This window comes from Geotrypetes seraphini, chromosome 12 (genome assembly GCF_902459505.1).
Source record: "Geotrypetes seraphini chromosome 12, aGeoSer1.1, whole genome shotgun sequence".
Taxonomy (NCBI): domain Eukaryota; kingdom Metazoa; phylum Chordata; class Amphibia; order Gymnophiona; family Dermophiidae; genus Geotrypetes; species Geotrypetes seraphini.
The window spans coordinates 1,747,126-1,766,193 of NC_047095.1; the positions used below are offsets into that span (position 1 = coordinate 1,747,126).

A 19,068-nucleotide genomic window follows, 5' to 3' on the forward strand; every position below is an offset into this window, starting at 1 on the left:
TGATGGAAGTGATAGGCATGCAAATTTGCTTCATGCATATTCATTAGGGCTAGCCTGAAAACCCAATTGGCCTGGTGTTCCTCCAGGACAGGGTTGGGAACCACTGCTCTAGGGCAGTGGTTCCCAACCCTGTCCTGGAGGACCACTAGTCCATTCAGGTTTTCAGGCTAGCCCTAATGAATATGCATGAGGGAGATTTGCATATAATGGAAGTGAGAGGCATGCAAATCTGCTCCATGCATATTCATTAAGGCTAGCCTGAAAACCCGATTGGCCTGGTGGTCCTCCAGGACAGGGTTGGGAACCACTGTTCTAGGGCCACAACCCAGTCGTGCGGCCTAGATACTGCTTCACCATTTCTTCATTTAAAGTCAAGAAGTTCCGATTCCTTTCCCCTCCCTCCAAAAAAACACAAGAGAAAACTCAGAAACTGCCACTTCATCTGGTGACTCTTTCTGTGTCTCACCTCTAGAGGAGCAATTCTTCAGGGTTAGCAAAGAGCCTGCTCTCGTCTGCTGTACCTGGATGATATCAGATGCAGCCCGCAGTACTTCAAACATGGAATAGAAACCATAGCGTGTGTACTGGAACTTATGTCCAAATCGCTTGAGGAAAGCCCTCTCAAAGTCAGACAGCAAAACTGGAGAATTAGATAACAAATCTTTCAGCTCACTCTTCACTACTGCAGGGAGGATAGGAATGGTCCTACCACGGCGAGGCAGTTTTAAGTGGGTACTAATTAATTCTCTTTGGTATCTGTGTGTTAACCTTGCTTTGGGATTGTCCTTCTGTCTGGATACCAAATCTGCTATCTTCTTTGTGGCTTCATCTGGAATAGCTGGAAACAGTACAAAACAAATGATTTTAACCTGTGAACCTCTATCTGAATGAGAATAGTCTAAGGTGGCTGCTTGTAACACAAATCACAAAATCATAAGTCTAATACTAGCAAAATAAACCCTTTTTATTTTCCAGTTATTTCATTCATGAACCTGCTTAAATTAGACCAGGTGTGTCCAACCTGCGGCCCCGTGAAGTATTTTGTGCGGCCCTGGTCGAGGGCGATGCAGTGTTTTCCTCTGCTGCCCCAGGGGGGTTGACCATCTTGCTGGCTCCCTCCTCTGTCTTGCTGCAGCGTTTGCGCGGCCCCAGAAACATTTTTTTCGGCCATTGCGGCCCAGTGAAGCCAAAAGGTTGGACACCCCTGAATTAGACTTTAAAAATACTGCAGGCAGGAGCAACCCAAAGATTAGCAACTCATCTTCCATGTTCCTGCATCCAGCATCTTTCATTCAATTTATTTATTTTCCTCTCAATTCCCCATGCTGCCACAGTTCCTCCCCTCCATACATCTTCTACCATTCCAAAAATGTTCTGTAGGTTACAATAATGAGAAATTACTTTAAGAAAAATAAAAGGGATTTTCTTTTTTTGTGGCGGGAAAATACAAATATTTCCTTTTTAAAAATAAAAAATAAATCTTTATTGATTTTCAAAGCATACAAAATGTGCAATTCAAAAATATCAAAGAAAAGCACTTGCATACTTGCAAATAACTGAAACAAATTACCTCCCCCCACCTTTCTCTTCATACCTGGATGTGTGTGGAAACCAAATTAATTCAGGGAACTAAGATAGTAATCATTCCGTTGTTTAACAAATGACTCCAATAGACTCCAAATATCTTTAAAAACCTTACTATTCCCAGATTATTCTGCTATCATCCTTTCATATCGATAGTATAAACAAAGTGTTTCCCACCAAAAAGAAAAATTTAACCTATCCCAATTTTTCCAATTCCTAGTATTTAATTGTATGGCCACCCCAGTCATAATAAGAAGTTGTCTATTTTTATATTTGTCAATTGGACTATTAAGTGTTAACAATGTCCCAAATAAAATCACGCCATATGACAATGGAATAGAGACACTTAAAACCATGTTAATTTTGCCCCAAATTGACTTCCAGAAATTAAGTATCAACGGGCAATAGAATAAAAGATGATCCAGTGTCCTTACTTCAAGTTGACAGTGCCAGCATCTATTAGATTTTGTATTATCCAATTTTTGCAAACGAACAGGCATCCAAAATATTCTATATAACAAAAAACAAACAAATAAATAAGTTTATCTCATAGATGCTGATGCTGTACATCTTATTCTCCAAGTCCAAATCCGTGGCCATTGCGTAAAAATTTGGAAAATTTACCCCTCCCATAGATTGAGATTTTTGCAGATACTCAGGCTATTCTAGGAGTTTTACCAAGTCAAAGATTTTTTGAAAGAATCCCATTTAGTTTTTTATAAAAAGATAACTGAAAATAGACTAGTAACATACTCATTTGGTAACAAACTATAGGTGAAATCATCATTTTAATGGTGTGGACTCTTCCCCCAAGACAGATGTAATGGATTCCAATGCTCACACATTTATTTGACCTTTAACAATAAGGATCTTCCATTTAGTATAATTGTATCTTCCAATGTCTTTTGAATCATTATACCTCAGTATTTTATTCCCTCTTCCTTCCAAAGGAATTGAAATGGATCAAATATTCCCTTTACACAGTGTACATTCATTCAATGGAAGAACAATTCCAGAAGCAGTGGAAGTGTTCAAGGGAGCAACAGAGTGAAAGTCGACTTGGATCAGATTTATCACCAGATCGACAAACTCAAAAGTGACAAATCTCCTGGACCGGACGGAATTCATCCGAGAGTCTTGAAAGAGCTAAAAGTGGAAATCGGTGAACTATTACAAAAACTTGCCAACCTGTCAATCAAAACAGGACAGATACCGGACGACTGGAAGATAGCAAACGTCACGCCGATATTTAAAAAAGGATCAAGAGGAGTACCGGGCAACTATAGACCTGTGAGTCTCACATCGGTCCCTGGGAAGATGGTTGAGGCGCTGATCAAGGACAGCATAACCCGGCACTTTAGACACCCACGACCTGATGAGAGCCAGTCAACATGGATTCAGGAAGGGGAAGTCATGTTTGACGAACCTACTTCAATTTTTGTAAGACTCCTCAGGAAACTGCAAGGCCATGGAATAGAAGGAGACATACTAAGATGGATAGGCAACTGGCTGGAGAACAGAAGGCAGAGAGTGGGCATAAATGGGAAATTCTCAGACTGGGAAACTGTGACTAGCGGTGTGCCCCAGGGCTCGGTACTTGGGCCCATCTTATTTAATATTTTCATAAATGACCTGGAGGATGGAACATCTAGTGAGCTCATCAAGTTCGCAGATGACACAAAGCTATGCCGGACAATCAAATCACAGAAGGACAGTGAGGAATTACAGAGCGACTTGAGTCGATTGGAAAATTGGGCAGATAAATGGCAGATGAAGTTTAATGTGGAAAAATGCAAAGTCATGCACTTAGGCAGAAAAAATAAGGAACACAAGTACAGTATGTCGGGTGCAACTCTAGGAAAAATCGAACAGGAAAGGGACCTTAGTGTATTAATCGATAGGACCCTGAAGTCGTCGGCGCAATGAGTGGCGGCAGCGAATATGGCAAATAGAATGCTAGGCATGATAAAGAAGGGAATCACGAGTAGATCGGAGAAAGTAATACTACCGCTATATAGAGCGATGGTCAGACCACACTTTGAATACTGCGTCCAGCAATGGTCTCCATACCTAAAAAAGGATTTAAAAAGAACTTGAGAGGGTGCAGAGACGAGCAACGAAACTAATAAAGGGCATGGAGAACTTGGAATATGAGGAACGACTTAAGAGACTGGGATCGTTCTCCCTTGAGAAGAGGAGACTGCGAGGGGATATGATCGAGACTTTCAAGATACTGAAAGGAATCGACCAAACAGAGCACGACAAAAAATTATTTACAATGTCTAATGTGACACGGACAGGACAAGGACTGAAGCTAAGGGGGGGACAGGTTCAGGACAGATATCAGGAAGTTCTGCTTCACGCAACGAGTGGTGGACACCTGGAATGCTCTCCCGGAGGAGATAATTGCGGAACCCACCGTTTTAGGGTTTAAAGGTAAGTTAGATATACATAGGTAAGGTCAAGCTAGATGCGCATCTCTTATGAAAAGCTTAGAGTATGGGGACTAATACTATGCAAGGGTTCACCTGGCGGGGCCTCCACGTGTGCGGATCGCCGGAATTGATGGACCTAGGGTCTGTTCCGGAGATGGCACTTCTTATGTTCTCTGATTTCCTCCAATTTATCTTATATCTGGAAAATTTACCAAAATGATCAATCAATTCCAGTAAATGAGGGATGGTCAATTCTGGATTTTTCAAATGAAGCAATATATCATCTGCATAAGCCGAAACTTTATAATCTTGACCTGCTTATGGAATTCCCTGTATCTCCTCTGCCTGCTGGATAGCTAACAACAAGGGTTCCAAAACAATATCAAAAAGCAAAGGAGATAAGGGACATCCTTGTCTAACTCCCCTCTTTAAACAAAAATGCTCCAAGAATGTATTATTAATATATATTCTGGCTGAGGGAGAACTATACAAGGCTTGAATCATTTGAATAAATCCGGAACCTATCCCAAACCAATCCATTGCTTGGTACATGAAAGTCCATTCTACTCGATCAAAGACCTTCTCTGCATCCAAAGATACAGAGAAGGCTGGATCATCTATTGTTTTTGCTAAATTAAGCATATGAAGTGCCAATCTAGTGTTATTTGCAGAATGTATTTGAGCAACAAAACCCGTTTGGTGCATTCCGATAATATGAGAGAGCCTTAGCTAACCTCAGAACCAATACTTTAGACAAAATTTTTCCATCCACATTAATTAAAGAAATGGGCCTATAGTTTGAAACCAACATGGGATCTCTGTTTGGCTTTGACAAAATGACAGTAAGAGCTTCTGCCATCGTACCTGATATCTGACTTTTCGCCAGTTGTGATTGATATAATTGAAAAAGGTAAGGTAACAGAATATTTTGAAAAGATTGTAAATCCATCACTACCTGGAGCGGACCCAGCTCTGAGAGACTTCAATGCTGACTGGAGCTCCGAAAAAGATATAGCCCAGTGTTCCCGCTAAGCTGCGCTGGGGTGCGCTGACGCACAAAATATTACCTCGCAGCGCACAAGTTTCTCGTCACAGCGCACACAGTGTAGAGCACAGTTCTTCAACCGCCGGTCCGCAAACAAAATCTTGCCGGTCCGCAAAGGATTCGGTCCCCGCCGCAACGAAAGGCCGGCGTCAGCTGACTTGCAACTTCCTGTTGCAGTCGCTGTGCCGGGACTCCTGCCTTCGCCGGGACTCCTGCCTTCCACCGCGTTTGCCTCCTGCCTTGTCTCCGCACCTCCAGACCAGCAGCGGCAGCTGTGTATGCTTTTAACTTCGGCACAGAGCTGCCCCTAATCAATAGTTTAGCGCGGTTTCATAAGGCAGCCTCGGGGCCTTTGCTAGGCCGGCCCACATCGCATCATCGAAGCGGGCCGGCTATCAAAGGCCCCGAGGCTGCCTCATGAAACCGCGCTAAACTATTGATTAGGGGCAGCTCTGTGCCGAAGTTAAAAGCATACAGAGCTGCCGCTGCTGGTCTGAACTCTTGGGCCGCTGAAGGAGGGCAAAAAGCAGCTGTCCTGGAGGTTTCCCTTCCTCTCGCCTTTACAGGTTCCTTTTTTCCACCTTTTTTTTTTTTCCTTCAAACGGCAACGGGCCCCAGCATCGACATCAATCAAGTAAGTTCCACTGTCAATCAAGCGGTTCTGCTCGGCCAAAGCTTCCCCTGTGACATGAGCCACCCTCAGGGGAAAGAAAGTGACCCACAAAGGTGAGGGGAAGGGGGGCAGATGATGGAAGTTGGGGGGGGGGAGAGAGAGAGAGAGAGAGAAGGGGCAGATGATGGAATGGAGGAGATGAGAGAGAGAGAGAAGGGGACAGATGATGGAAGTGAGAAGAAGGGAGAGAGAGCAGAAGGCAGATGGATGTCAGTTGAGAAGGGAGAGCAGATGCTGAATGGAAGTGGGGAAAGAACACATACTGGATGGAAGGAGGAGATAAATAAAGGGGGAAGAAAATAGTAAGATAATGGAGGGGTGAGGGAAAGGGGTGACAAGCTGTGTGTAGACACAGTGAAAAGAGGGAAACGGGACTAAATAGTAAGAAAGAATTTAATTTAGATGGAGGCAGAAAATAGAGAAGGAAGACCAGAGAAGAAAAGGGAAGAGAGAGCAGAGAATGATCAGATCTGAGTGGAGGAAATGAGAAGAGAGATATGCTAAAAACCACAGGGGGGAGGGAAGGATAGAGATGCCAGACCATGAGGGGAACAGAAGGAAGATGATGGATGCTAGACCAAATTGGGGGGTGGGGGGGGGGCAGGAGGAGAGATGGCAGGGAAAGACAGACAGTGAATGGAAGGGGCAGATGCTGGACTGAAGAGACAGAGAAGGTTATCATGCTGCTGTACCGGGCCATGGTACGCCCTCACCTGGAGTACTGCGTCCAGCACTGGTACTTTAAGAAGGACACGGTACTACTTGAAAGGATCCAGAGAAGAGCAACTAAAATGGTTAAGGGGCTGGAGGAGTTGCCGTACAGCGAAAGATTAGAGAAACTGGGCCTCTTCTCCCTTGAGCAGAGGAGATTGAGAGGGGACATGATAGAAACATTCAAGGTACTGAAGGGAATAGACTTAGTAGCTAAGGCAGGGAGAACGAGAGGGCACTCTCTAAAGTTGAAAGGGGATAGATTCCATACAAACGTAAGGAAGTTCTGTGGTAGAAAGCAACATATTTATTTGGCTCATAACTTGCTGGCGCCCGATATTTTTAGCTCACAGTGAAAAAAGTTTGCTCACAACACCCGCCCACTTAGAGGGAACACTGATAGGCACCTCAAGATTTTCTTTTATATGCTCTGGAACTTTGGGCCCAATAGATTTCAAGAAATCTCTTCCTTCATTGTCGTTATTTGAATTTAGCTCAGAAGAGTATAAGGCTTTATAATAATCCAAGAATTGAGATAAAACATCACTTCTTAAAAATTCCCCCCTCCCTATCTGGTGCAAAATCCCACGCATATAAAATGGAGGGGGGGAAATACTTTTTTCTGTACCTAAAAGTTTTTTCCTGATACTTTTCCATATTTCCAGAGAGCATTTACTAAAAGGATTATTTATATTTGTTTAAATCTTTTTCTTCCACCCAGGGTAAATATTTCAGATCCCTAACGCTTTCTCTCCCATTTAACATTGCTTGTTCTAACCTTACCCAAAGCTTAGATGGAGATAAATGGTATTCAATTATTGCTCTCAGCTGTGCTGCTTTATAATAAATTCTCCAATGAAGGTAGACCTAGTCCTCCTTCTGCCTTAGACTTAAACATTGCCTGTCTTTCAACCCTTGGACTCTTACCTCCCCATATAAATCTCAATATTATATTATTCCATTTTTGGAAAAACTGTTTTGAAATTTTTATTGGTAATACTTGGAATAAATAAAGAAACCTAGGAAGAATCATCATCTTTACCACTTCCATATGTCCTAACCATGAGATGAACAACTTATTCTACCTTTCTAAATATCCATTACTAATGGTATATAATTTTGCTGGAACAGAAGCCTCCAGTCTGCTCCCATAGTTATTCCCAGATAATGAATGGGACCCTTTACCCATCTCAGGGGCACTGTTTTTTGTAATTCCGCAATCCTCTCCATCGATGCTGATATGTTCATCACTTCCATCTTATTTAAGTTAGTTTTAAATCCCGATAGTTGGCCATATTCACCCATGATATCCTTGAGGGCAGATAGTCTTCTCAGATGCCTCAACAATAGCTAATATATCATTTGCAAACAGAGACAACTTTTGCTCTTCTCCCGCCACCCTCAGGCCTTTTACCTGTTAGGATTGTCTGATTTTCTGTGCTAGAGGCTCAATAACTAATGCAAAAATCAAGAGGGATAACGGGCAAACCTGCCTTGTCCCTCTTTGAAGTTCGAATGTAGTGGAATAAAGTCCATTTATTTTAACACATGCTAATGGGCTATTATATAGTGTAAATATCCAATCCCAAAACTGCATCCATAAACCTCCATTCAACTCGGTCAAATGCTTTTTCAGCATCAACCGAGACTGCTACCCATCCTGTTCTTTCCTTTTTAGCCCTCCATACCAAATCTAACACCTTCCTAATCCCATCAGAAGCCTGCCTCCCAACGATAAAGCCTACCTGATCTGGGTGAATAAGTGATGGCATATATGATGTCAATCTATCAGCGAGAACTCTGGCCATAATTTTTGTATCTATTCCCAATAAGGAAATAGGTCTATAGCTAGCACAGTATTATCTTTTCCTGGTTTAGGTAAAATTGTGATTCCCGCTAATCTCATAAAGTATGGCAATTGTTCTCTATCTTTTAAGTTGTTAAATAATTTTACTAATAAAGGAGTTACATAAGATATAAACTTTTTATAAAACAGCCCTGTAAAACCATCCATTCCTGGGGATTTGCCTATTTTAATACGATGTATTATTCCTCATATCTCATCCTCTATTATATCTTCATCCATTCTTTGGGCCTCTGTTTCTTGAAGCTTATTTCATTCTGAGACAGATATTGTGACAAAGATGCTTCCCGTCCCTGATATTCTGATGTGTATAATTTCTTATAAAATTCCATAAACCTATCATGGATATCCTTCTCTTTTGACAGGAGATCATCATGTTCAGATCGTATGCGTGTAATATTACCGTGTAAATGTTGTACCTTAATACGGTATGCTAATAATTTCCCTGCCCGATTCATGTTTAAGTCTAAGGCGGTCTAGATTAAATTGAATGGCTTCATCTTCCATTTTTCCTAGGATCATACGAATCTCTTTTATTTGAGTCCTAATCTGTTCCCCACCCGATCCCCTCTTATGTTGTATTACTAATCCCACTCAATCTATTATTGTGAAATTCACTATCCACCTAATGGAATGCGCTGTCGCACAAAATTCAAATGTAATCTTATAAAACAATAATTTTGAGATTAACTGGGATCTCAAGTGCTCACAGCCATAGTATTGAAGTATTTTTCAAAATCAATGGCCGATACCGTGAGCTATCATTGAACCCTTATGTAATCTCTATTTTCTCTTCTGCTTATCTATGCATTTTATTATTTATTCTTCCTTTTTTCTTTGATAATTTTTCTTTTTATAAAATGTATAAGTTATTTGCTTCACTATCTCATATAGCGTAAAATCACTTATCTTATTTTCTTTCTTAGTATTTCTCCTGATGTTTGTTCACTTCAATATTTCATTCTCACATCCTTCACTTAGATACTGTATTTCACTTTATTTCCTTTATTCTCTACGGAAGATCTCCGTTTCGCACCCAAACTTTTGTACGGGGCTTTGTCAGGAAAGCGATAACATTCACTCGCTTCTAATCATGACATGAAAATACTTTCGGCTGGAGTCTCACATCAATTCTAGGAGACTTCTTTGTGGTCTGCATAACCAACTGCTTTAATCGGGGCTTTAATTTAAGCAGAAGAGAAAATAGAGATTACATAAGGGTTCAATGATAGCTCACGGTATCGGCCATTGATTTTGAAAAATACTTCAATACTATGGCTGTGAGCACTTGAGATCCCAGTTAATCTCAAAATTATTGTTTTATAAGATTACATTTGAATTTTGTGCGACAGCGCATTGCATTAGGTATTACTAATCCCATCAATTTTTCTCTTAATCTTCTTTCCTCCTTTTCGCGGTTCTTTTTCTTATAAGAGGCTATAGAAATCAATTCTCCCCTTAAAACAGTTTTTAAAGATTCCCAAATCGTAATGGGTGAATAAAGATCAGTACTATTGTTTTCCAGAATATTTTTAATAGACCGTTCTAGTTTCTGAACTACCTTAGGATCTTTTAATCAAGTATTTAGTTTCCAATATCGTGTCCCTATTTTAGTATATCCCCAGGTTAAGTCCACCCAGATTGGGGCATGATCTGCCCAGCTAGTTTCCTCTATTTTTGCATCTATTAATTTACCTCCTAAGGATTTATCCAACCAGATCATATCAATACGGGAATATATCTTATGTGGGGGAGAGTAATAGGTATAATCTCTTCCTAACATATGTAGATTTCTCCATCCATCCAATAAATTTAATACTTCCAAAAATCTTTTTATTTATTTCCTATCTTTTTTAATTCTTTCCTATCTTTTTCCTATCTATCACTTTTAGTACTCGTAGTATCCCAACGAGGGACAGAGGCCAGATTAAAATCCCCTCCCACTAATAATAATCTTTCCTGATTTTTTAAGATTATACTCAAAAGATCTTCAAAAAATTTCCCTTGATTAAGGTTAGGAGCATAAAGGTTCACCAAAGTCACTTTTTCCCCATTTAGTTCCCCCACCCAAATGATCCATCTCCCTTCATATCCCTCCATTCAGCCTTTGTGAGGACTTTCAATTTTTTATCAAATAGTATTCTATTTTCTTTTTCTCCTTTTTATTAGAAGCCCAAACTCTCACCGGATATATAGTGGACCATCTTTTCTGATGATTTTTGTAAATGTGTTTCTTGTACATAGCATATATCATAATTCAACCTTTTCATCTCATTTAAAAGCAGCTGGCGTTTTTGAGGTATATTAAGTCCAGTCACATTTAGGCTTCCTAATCTTAGCTTACTTTCATACATTCTTTCAATCTTCTTTTCAATTTTTTTCTAACTTTCCTATCCTTACAGGTCTTATAATTTTTCCCCAGGTCCCCTTACCTCCCCAACTATCTCCCTTACTCCAATCCCATCCAATCATTCCTAAAAAAAAAAACAAAATATAATTTACCCTCCTCCCCTTCCCTCTTCTCCCCCATTCCTCTTACCCCTCTAAACCTCTCTCGTCGTCTATCTCTGGACCCAGATCCAGTCACCAGTCGGTGGGACCGGGTACCTGATCCATTTCCAGACATCAGAGTCGATGAAAGTTAATTCTAACCTAGCTCTCCACAACTTTTACTATTATCTGCCCCCTTGCAACATCGTATCTTTATTTTATCTAACAATTATTGAATTAAATTTTTTTTTAATATCAACAATTCTTCTCATTGTTATTATGATCATTTTTTATTTTATTTGTCTCTGTAATCTCTTTTTATGTTCTACTCTGTGCCATTTCTGACTTGGCAATCCCATGGGTGGAGGTTGTGATGGTTCCTTTTGCTGTTTTTCTCCCTCAGTAATCCAAAGTTTGGCCTGTATAAGTAGTTGTTGGGCTTCTAATGCTGACGTAACTTTATGTTGTTTGCCTTCTAGCGTAAACGAAATCCTAAATGGATAATGCCATTTATAACGGATATTATTTTGTTGCAAGCATCTGGTTACTTCACGGCAATCTCGGCGTCATTTCAAAGTTACTGAAGAGATATCTGCAAACAGTTCCACTTTTGCATTATTCCACATCACATGGCTTGTAGCACTCTTTCTTTCTGTGGATATCTTAAAAAGCATACTATTATATCCCTTGGCCTCTCCAATTTACATGGACCCAGAGCTCGATATATCCATTCAAATTCTATAGCTGGGAGTTCAGCATCTGGGTTTTCTGTTTGCAGAAACTTATGGCATATAGACTGTATATAAGCTATCGGGTCTTTAAGATCTTCCGATTCAGGTATCCCATGGAATCTCAAATTATTTCGCCTAGCCCTATTTTCTCCTTCTTCGACTTTGAGAAGTAGCTCCTCTATTGATAGATCTATTTGTTTGCAATGTTGTTGAATTTCCGTTAGCTCCTGTTCATGTGAGATAACCCTTTCTTCAAATTCTTGAAGACTCTGGCTTATATCATCCATTTTTTTTATGTAGGCCATCAATGTTTATTTTGATATCTGAAGTGAACACTGCTAATGATAGTTTAATATCGACCATCCATTGTAGTAAATCCCCCTTACTGGCCAATGCCAAGTCTGCTGATGGGGATTCTAATGTCTCTAATGTTTCTTTTCCAAGTACAGTTGCCTCCTCTTCTACTTGTTGTGTTGATTTTTGTTCCGAGACTGGCATTTCTACTACATCTTCTGCGCGATAAGCAAACATTTTAAGGTCAGGTCTATTTTTTTTAGTAGCCATATTTCCAAAATTCATTCAGTCCAAATGTCTAATCAAAAATTTTTTTCCAATAGGGCTAGGACCACTTGTTTTTTTGAGCCAATAAAATTTAGATACAAAGTCTCAAGAAAAAAAATAAGGCCTCACCCCTGCCAAAAAGACCATCAGGGATCTCTATCAAAAGTCCTCAGCCACAATCCTTAACCAACTCAGCTGCTTGCCACCTCAAATCGACCTTATCTTCAGAGCTCAAGCCCTACTTCTGTGTTTCTGCCTCTCTCTGATGAGGCTTGGACAATGCCTCCTTTCCTGTGCTTCTCTCAGCACCAGCTGGAGCTTTATCCTCTCCGATAAAACCAATTGCCTCATCCACAGCCTGTGCTCCTGCAGCGAGCACCACTCTCACACTCAAACTGCACCTTCACCTCTACACCCAGTGGGACAGGGCAGCATCTGTTGGCGGGGGATCACCTTCCCCAACCACTCAAGCACTCGTGGCTAAAGGCAAGGTCCATTGAAGGGGTTATACCCTCCTCAGCTCACTGCTCCTCTACTCCTCCTCGCCTCACAGAGCCCAGTAAGGTCCATTAGTGGGAGTGTGTCATCCTCCTCCGCTACTCGCCCTTGTATTAGGAGCGCCGCGGAGTAGCCCCTCCTCTTTGTCCCAGTGATAATTGCTATGGTCCATCGGGCACAAAGTTATTTTCTCTGCAGTTCTCGTTCTCCCCCTCGCTGCTCGGGTACAGATGTCTCAGAGGCCGTTTTCCTGTGCTTCAGTGCTGCTAACGACTAATGAAGCGACATGCCTGCTTGCTCCTCGTCAGCGTGGAGTCCGAGTGATTTTACTCACTAACCCTCCATTCACTTCCATTTCTGGGCCAATCTCTGGTCTCGCCCAACACGTCTTCAATAGAGCTTGGCAGGATATGTTTAGAGGAAATATTTCCTCCTCCACAACCCATATCAGAAGCAAGAGCGTCGCAGGACAATCCCTTCTCTTCAGCCGGGTGGAGTCCACCCCAGTCCACTGGATGCAAAAACAATCTCCTTCGCAGTTCGCGCTCTTCCCCTCACAGCCTCTGTCACTCGCAGTGAGAACAACCCAAAGGTAGCGCTTCCACGCCTCCACACAGCCGGCATCAATCACTCGCCCCTTCATGGCTCGTCCGCTCACGGTAAGGATATTTTAATAGCAACTTTCCTGTGCTTCCATGCTCTCCCCTTGCAGCTCGTATTTTCTCAGCAGGAGCACCTTGGAGGCAGTTTTCCCACGTTTTGATATCATTAGTGCTCAGTGGGGTGGCATGCTAACTTACTCCTCATTAGCGTGGAGTCTGGGTGAGTTTACTCACTAACGCGCCATTCGCTTCAGTTTCCGTTCCCAACCAGCCTGTAATACAAATACAAATCTTCTGACTGCCCCACCAGCCTGACTTCTACTGTTGGAGACCTCCGCCATCCACAGACATGCTACACGGGCCACCTGACAAAGGAACACAGTCTGGCTCCAATCCCAGTTGCGCCTCCACGGAACCACTCAGCCTGCGCTTTACCCACTAGCAGATGAACCTGGGGTGAGCAAGCTCACAAGGGAACGGACCCTGAGCCCCGATCTGATGTGCAGGCTGTCCAGGGGGCTCACTGCTTAGCAGGGAACCCCCAGAAGTAGACTTTTTTCAATGGTCTGCGATCTCCTGCAGTCAAGGATGTCCCCCCCGCAGGAAACCTCCACAGCATGAGTGTGAAAACCTCAAACAAAAATACTGAAATACCACGAAATGAAAACATGAGCAGAAAAATTAAGCTCCACTTCCTGGCCTGTAGGAAGAAAGACTGCTGTACACAGAAGCATACTCAATGATGAGGTATGAGAGGGAGGGGTAAAAGTCTCTGAAGTTTTGAGGCTTCCTACAGATCCTGGCAGGTTAAGGGAAATAACCACTGGTCCCAGAACAAAATAGGATTGTACAAGAAATATTAATTTTTACTTATTATTTTTTAATGTTCTTATACAGATATTGAATGTGTTAACACCCAAAGAAGGTACTTTACTGCTAAAACATGGGTCCATGTTGGATTTTGTGAATAATCACACAATAAATTAGTTCTAAAAGACGTTTTCTCCAGATGGAGAGTCACCTGAAAAGGACTCAGAATCCCACCCACTGGTTGATTTCTTATTTGCCTTTTATGAAGCTAGATTCCTTACAGCTTCACTCAGTTCCAGATGCCCCTTCCTTAATACCTTCTATAAATCATCTGGTTTAGTTTTTCCTAATCAAAACTTCACTCAAGTCAAAGCTTCTTATATGTAACATCTTATTAATCTACCTTGACAAGGCTATAAACTTGAGTTAAAATAATTAAGTGTATCAACTATTGTACATACCTTGAAATACTATATAAATATTTTATCTGGGTATTCCATTATCTCTAGCCACTTGCCAAATAAAGAATTTCCCATATATTTTTTTGGGTTTTTTTCAACACTCACTTACTCACAAAGTACGCATGTTTAATATAAATTGTTCCATTGTGCAGCTTTTTGACATTTGCACATACGTGGTTTCATTTTTTCATATGGTTTTGTTTTTAAAAGGCTATTCATGCAATACTGTGCAATATAACTACATCTGCAGATGTCCACCCACCATTCAATATAATGCTACCATCATTGTAGGCACAGATTCTGACCACATCAGGCATGTCCTCGACAAGTTCCATAGTGGATCGGTATCCTAAGGGACGCAATGGAAGATAGGTACCAATCATAGAGCGGTAATCTTGCTCTAACTGCCGAGGTGTCAGACCCTCCTTAGCTGCAGTTAGCAAAGACCTGATTTCCTTCCTGAGAGTTTCAATTATCTTCTCCTGGTCCGACATATTTGCAACTATAGAAATAGAGAAAAAGCAAAAATATCAGTATCAGTACATATATTTTATTTTAAGACACCACCTCCATTCTATACAGATCTCATACATATTCATTATGGATATCCTGACTGGCTGAATGGGTTCTGAAGTCTAAGATGAGAACTCTTGTTTTAAAATATGACAGCACACTCCAAACTTCATTGTGGGCATTTACATTTTATTCCCTAAATTGTTTTCTGAATTAGAAATTCTTTGTTCTGTCTCTTATCAGTAAAACATTCTCTGTTCTTTGCCTTTGCAAACACACTACAGAGGGGCCTTAGGCACCTGAGCCAACTGGAATCTTAGGCCTCTCTCCCAGTGCATTCCGAGATGCATTGGGAGTGGCCTAAGACTCCGACTGGCCAGATCTCTTAGGCCACTCCCATAAGGGGTAAGGGGGGTGGCTTCCCTCCTGCCAGTCGTCTTCAAAGGGGGGGGAAGGCATACAGGTTCCCTGCCGCAGCTGCTTAACTGATTGCAGTAGAGATTCCCTTGCCGCACTCGACTCAGCAGCCACATCTATTTGAAATGTAGACCAGCATTGTGCCTGCCTACATTTAGGCGCCTAGGGCCATCTAAGGCCACTTCCGGGCGAAACTACGCCTAGCCTTGGCGAGCTTAGGTGGCCCTATGCATCTCCCTAGGCTCGCAAAAACACCTACAATGTAGGTGACCCTCATTGGGGTGTCTTTTTTTTTTTTAATATGCATTCTGATCGGATGGTCAGACAGTGATAGGATGCCTATCGCTGCCTACAATCAGGACGCCGTTTATAAAATTTGCCCCTTAAGGTCTGACTGACATCAAAAATTTCAGTTTTGACTTGAACTTTCTGATTGAGACAGCAGGCAGGCACAGGAAATAACCGACAGGACGGGATTCCAGAATGACACACCTAATTTCTTTTTCTAGTGCAATAGGTGCATCATTCTGGATGGACAGGCCATACAAAAGCTGTCCCCAAAATCTAGGGCGGGACCTCAGCACCAGCTCGTAATACTGAGGACCCAAAGGAGGAGTCCTCCGTTGCGGCCACATCCACTCTGTAAAAACTTGGAAAATATGAATGGACCAGGTTTCTGCTGGGCACGATGGACCACTGGTCTGACCCAGCAGCGGCAATTCTTATGTTCTTATGATGAGCCAGTCATCCAAGTAAGGATGGACAAGTCAACCCATTTTGTGCAGATGGGCTGCCATCACTACCAACACCTTGGTGAAGGTCCAAGGGGCTGTAACTAGCAAGATGGGAGAGCTTTGGACTGAAATGCTGTTCCAGGCCATGAAAACAAAGGAAGCGCCTGTAATCTGGAAATATTGGGATGTGGAGGTATGCCTCCATCAAGTTGAGAGCTACCAGGAACTCCTCTGACTTAAATGAGGCTATTAGCAATCAGAAGGTCTCCATAGAAAAATGGAGCACTTTGAGAGCAGCATTAACGTTCTTGAGGTCCAGGATTGGCCTCTAATCTTCTGAACCTTGAGCACGACAATGTATATGGAGTATCTGCTGGATCCCAAGTCTGTGTCTAGTACCCATTCAATTGCCTGAATGTTGAACAGCCTCTGCAGGGTCACCTGGACCTGAGCAGCTCTCTCCGGCAGGGCCACCGGTCAGTCCACGAACCAGGAAGAGAGATGTGCGAACTCCAAATTGTAGCTGTCCCTGATGACTTCCAGAATCCACTGGTCAGTCGTGAAAGCTTCCCATGTTTCCAGAAGGTTCTGCAGCCTGCTCCCGCTTTTGCATAGAGGGGCTGGAGTCCTGGCGTCATTGTGACTTCTTGGGCTGCCCACACGGATGCAAGGCGGAGCCCTGGGACTGCCTATTCCCAGAGAATTTCCACCGTGGGCTCTGAAAGGATCTCTGGAAAGAGGAACCAGAGGAGGAAAGGCGCAAACAGCATGAGCCCTGAAAGGACCCACCCATAGGAGGGGCCTTAAACAACCTGGGTCAATCAGAGTCTCAGGTCCCACCCCGGTGCATCTGGGAGGGGAAGGCCCACCATTTTGAAGAGGTGGGTCAGCTGGCCAGAAGGAATAGGCATCCCTCCAGCCAGTCATCTGAAAATAAGGTAAGAGGGGGGTCATCTGAGGCATGGGGAGAGGGATGCTTGGCAGCAGGAGAGCATATACAACTCTCCTGCTGCCAAGGGGAGTTGGGGGGGGGGGGGTGTTGATTGGGCATCTCTCCTGTTGCGAGGGGTGGGTATCAATTGGGTATTTTTCCTGCTGCTGAGGGGATTTTTGTGTGTATTTGTTGGCAGCGAGAGACATTGGGCAGCTCCTGATTGGTGAGGCCCAACTTTAGTGCAGGAACAGGTGGTCAAAGCATACTGCAAGTGATTTCCTTCACTCGCCAGTGCTCCAGCTGCTCTCTCCTGCCCGGTCATTCGCAGTCGGAAAATACAGCGAATGACCGGGACCATGAATACGCCGACTGCGAATGACCGGGACAATACTGTATAACTTTCCAGTAAAGGTTTTCCTTTGTCATAGTGATGAAAATGGACCAGTGGAGCAACATCCAGTCCACTGGCAGTCTATCAGGACAGACTTGGGAATTGGGAATGCACTATGCTGTGACCAGGGCTACAATGTTCTCATTAGCTAGAGTGAAAATGTGGAATGCATTAACGGGGAACGTGCGACTCTGTGCTGATCATGTAAATTTCAAGAAGTTGCTATAAACAATTATTTGTTAGTTAATTTATGTAATATATTTTAGCAGTTAGTAATGAAGATGTAAAGTAAGATGTTGTCTTCCTAATGATATTTGTCTTAATGAAATATGTATGTTTAATTGAAAACCACTTGGTAACAGGCAGTATAACACATTTTTTTGCAAGGGAAACAACTACAACTAACCTTTATGGTTAAGTTGATCTATAATATGCCCCTTCCACGTCTAAATTTCTTTATCCAAGTGAAATGCCCTCCTATATAGAGTTACGAAATGGCTCCAGAAAAAGGTCAGTTTGAGATATGTGGGTTTTACTTCTACTGCTTTCAAAGGAAGTAAAACCCGGATATCTCAATCCGTCCTCTTTTTTTTTTTTTTTTTCTTTTTTCTGGAGCTGTTTGGTAAACCTACAAAATCTTGCCATTCTTAGAGAGACCAAACTAGTCCAAAGACAGTCAGGCAAATTGCCAGGACAGGCACAGTGATTTAAGGTTCTTAGAACAGAGATACCAAGCATTCGGGATCCGGAGCACCGATCTCTCCTGCTCCCTAGCCCAACTTGCTAGCCCTTCCCTGTTCTCCCTGTCCACTCTCTAGCTCTTCTCCCTGAAAAACCCCTCCACCTCATACCTGAGGTCGCCCACCGCCAATCCCACAACTCCTGTGCCTCATCCCTTCTAGCACAACCTCACTCCCTCGGGCGAATGCCCCATCGCTGGAAACAGGAAGTTACGCTCAGAGTAGAGCGGAGCGCTTTCCTAGAACAGGAAAAGTGCGGGGCCTATCGCGGGCGAGCTCAAGATGCAAATAAAGAACTGTACGGGAACGGGGCCTGAGGGTAGGAGCCTCTCAGCGACTAACCACGTACCCGGAATGCAGCAAGACGTCCGCGTACCGCGTGCTATTTCGCTGTTCGGGAATTCAGCGCAGCCGCTAGGCTCACTCACACTGACACGTGCACAGGCCCCCGATAGCATCAGAGGTCACCTGATCACCTGTGGCAGCTGGATCGCCGCGCGTCGAGGTCGCCCCGCCCACGTGCCAGTAGGTCGGGGGATGACCTCCTTCCTTATCTGTTTATTGAAGCCAGGACTCCGATGACTTTCGGCATAAGTGCTAGTTAGCCGTAGTTTATCGCCAAAACTGTAAGTGTTATATAATGCACTGGGCGTTATAAGATCGATGCTGATGCATAACTTTTTGTGGGGCTTTTTTGCCCCGGTTCTACAAATAATATGCATGAAACAAATGCATTGACTTGGAGGCTGAGTTAAGGGCGGTGGGGAGGGCAGTATAGGTTTTAGGTAGAACGAAATGAAGCTGTTGTGAATATGACTTAAGACAGCTTAATTAAAGTTCTACCTTATATGCATGAATGGTGGCAGACGCTCAT

General features: G+C 42.8%; 1 protein-coding gene across 3 annotated transcripts in view; it reads right to left on the bottom strand.

Moving 5' to 3' along the window:
• The window catches only part of TDRD5 (tudor domain containing 5), a 120,867-nt gene extending 102,184 nt beyond the window's left edge, over positions 1 to 18,683 (bottom strand). For 2 of the 3 annotated variants that reach the window (XM_033916886.1, XM_033916885.1), the window contains exons 1-3: positions 18,544 to 18,683; positions 14,728 to 14,967; positions 467 to 838 (exon numbers count right to left, since the gene is read on the bottom strand). In XM_033916886.1, the coding sequence (XP_033772777.1) occupies positions 467 to 838; positions 14,728 to 14,967; positions 18,544 to 18,652 (721 nt within the window). In that variant the 5' untranslated portion in view covers positions 18,653 to 18,683. Of the gene's footprint in view, positions 1 to 466; positions 839 to 14,727; positions 14,968 to 18,305; positions 18,522 to 18,543 lie in introns of those variants that run through there. The other variant, XM_033916888.1, reaches the window with a different exon arrangement.
• Between the last annotated feature and the right edge of the window lie 385 nt (positions 18,684 to 19,068).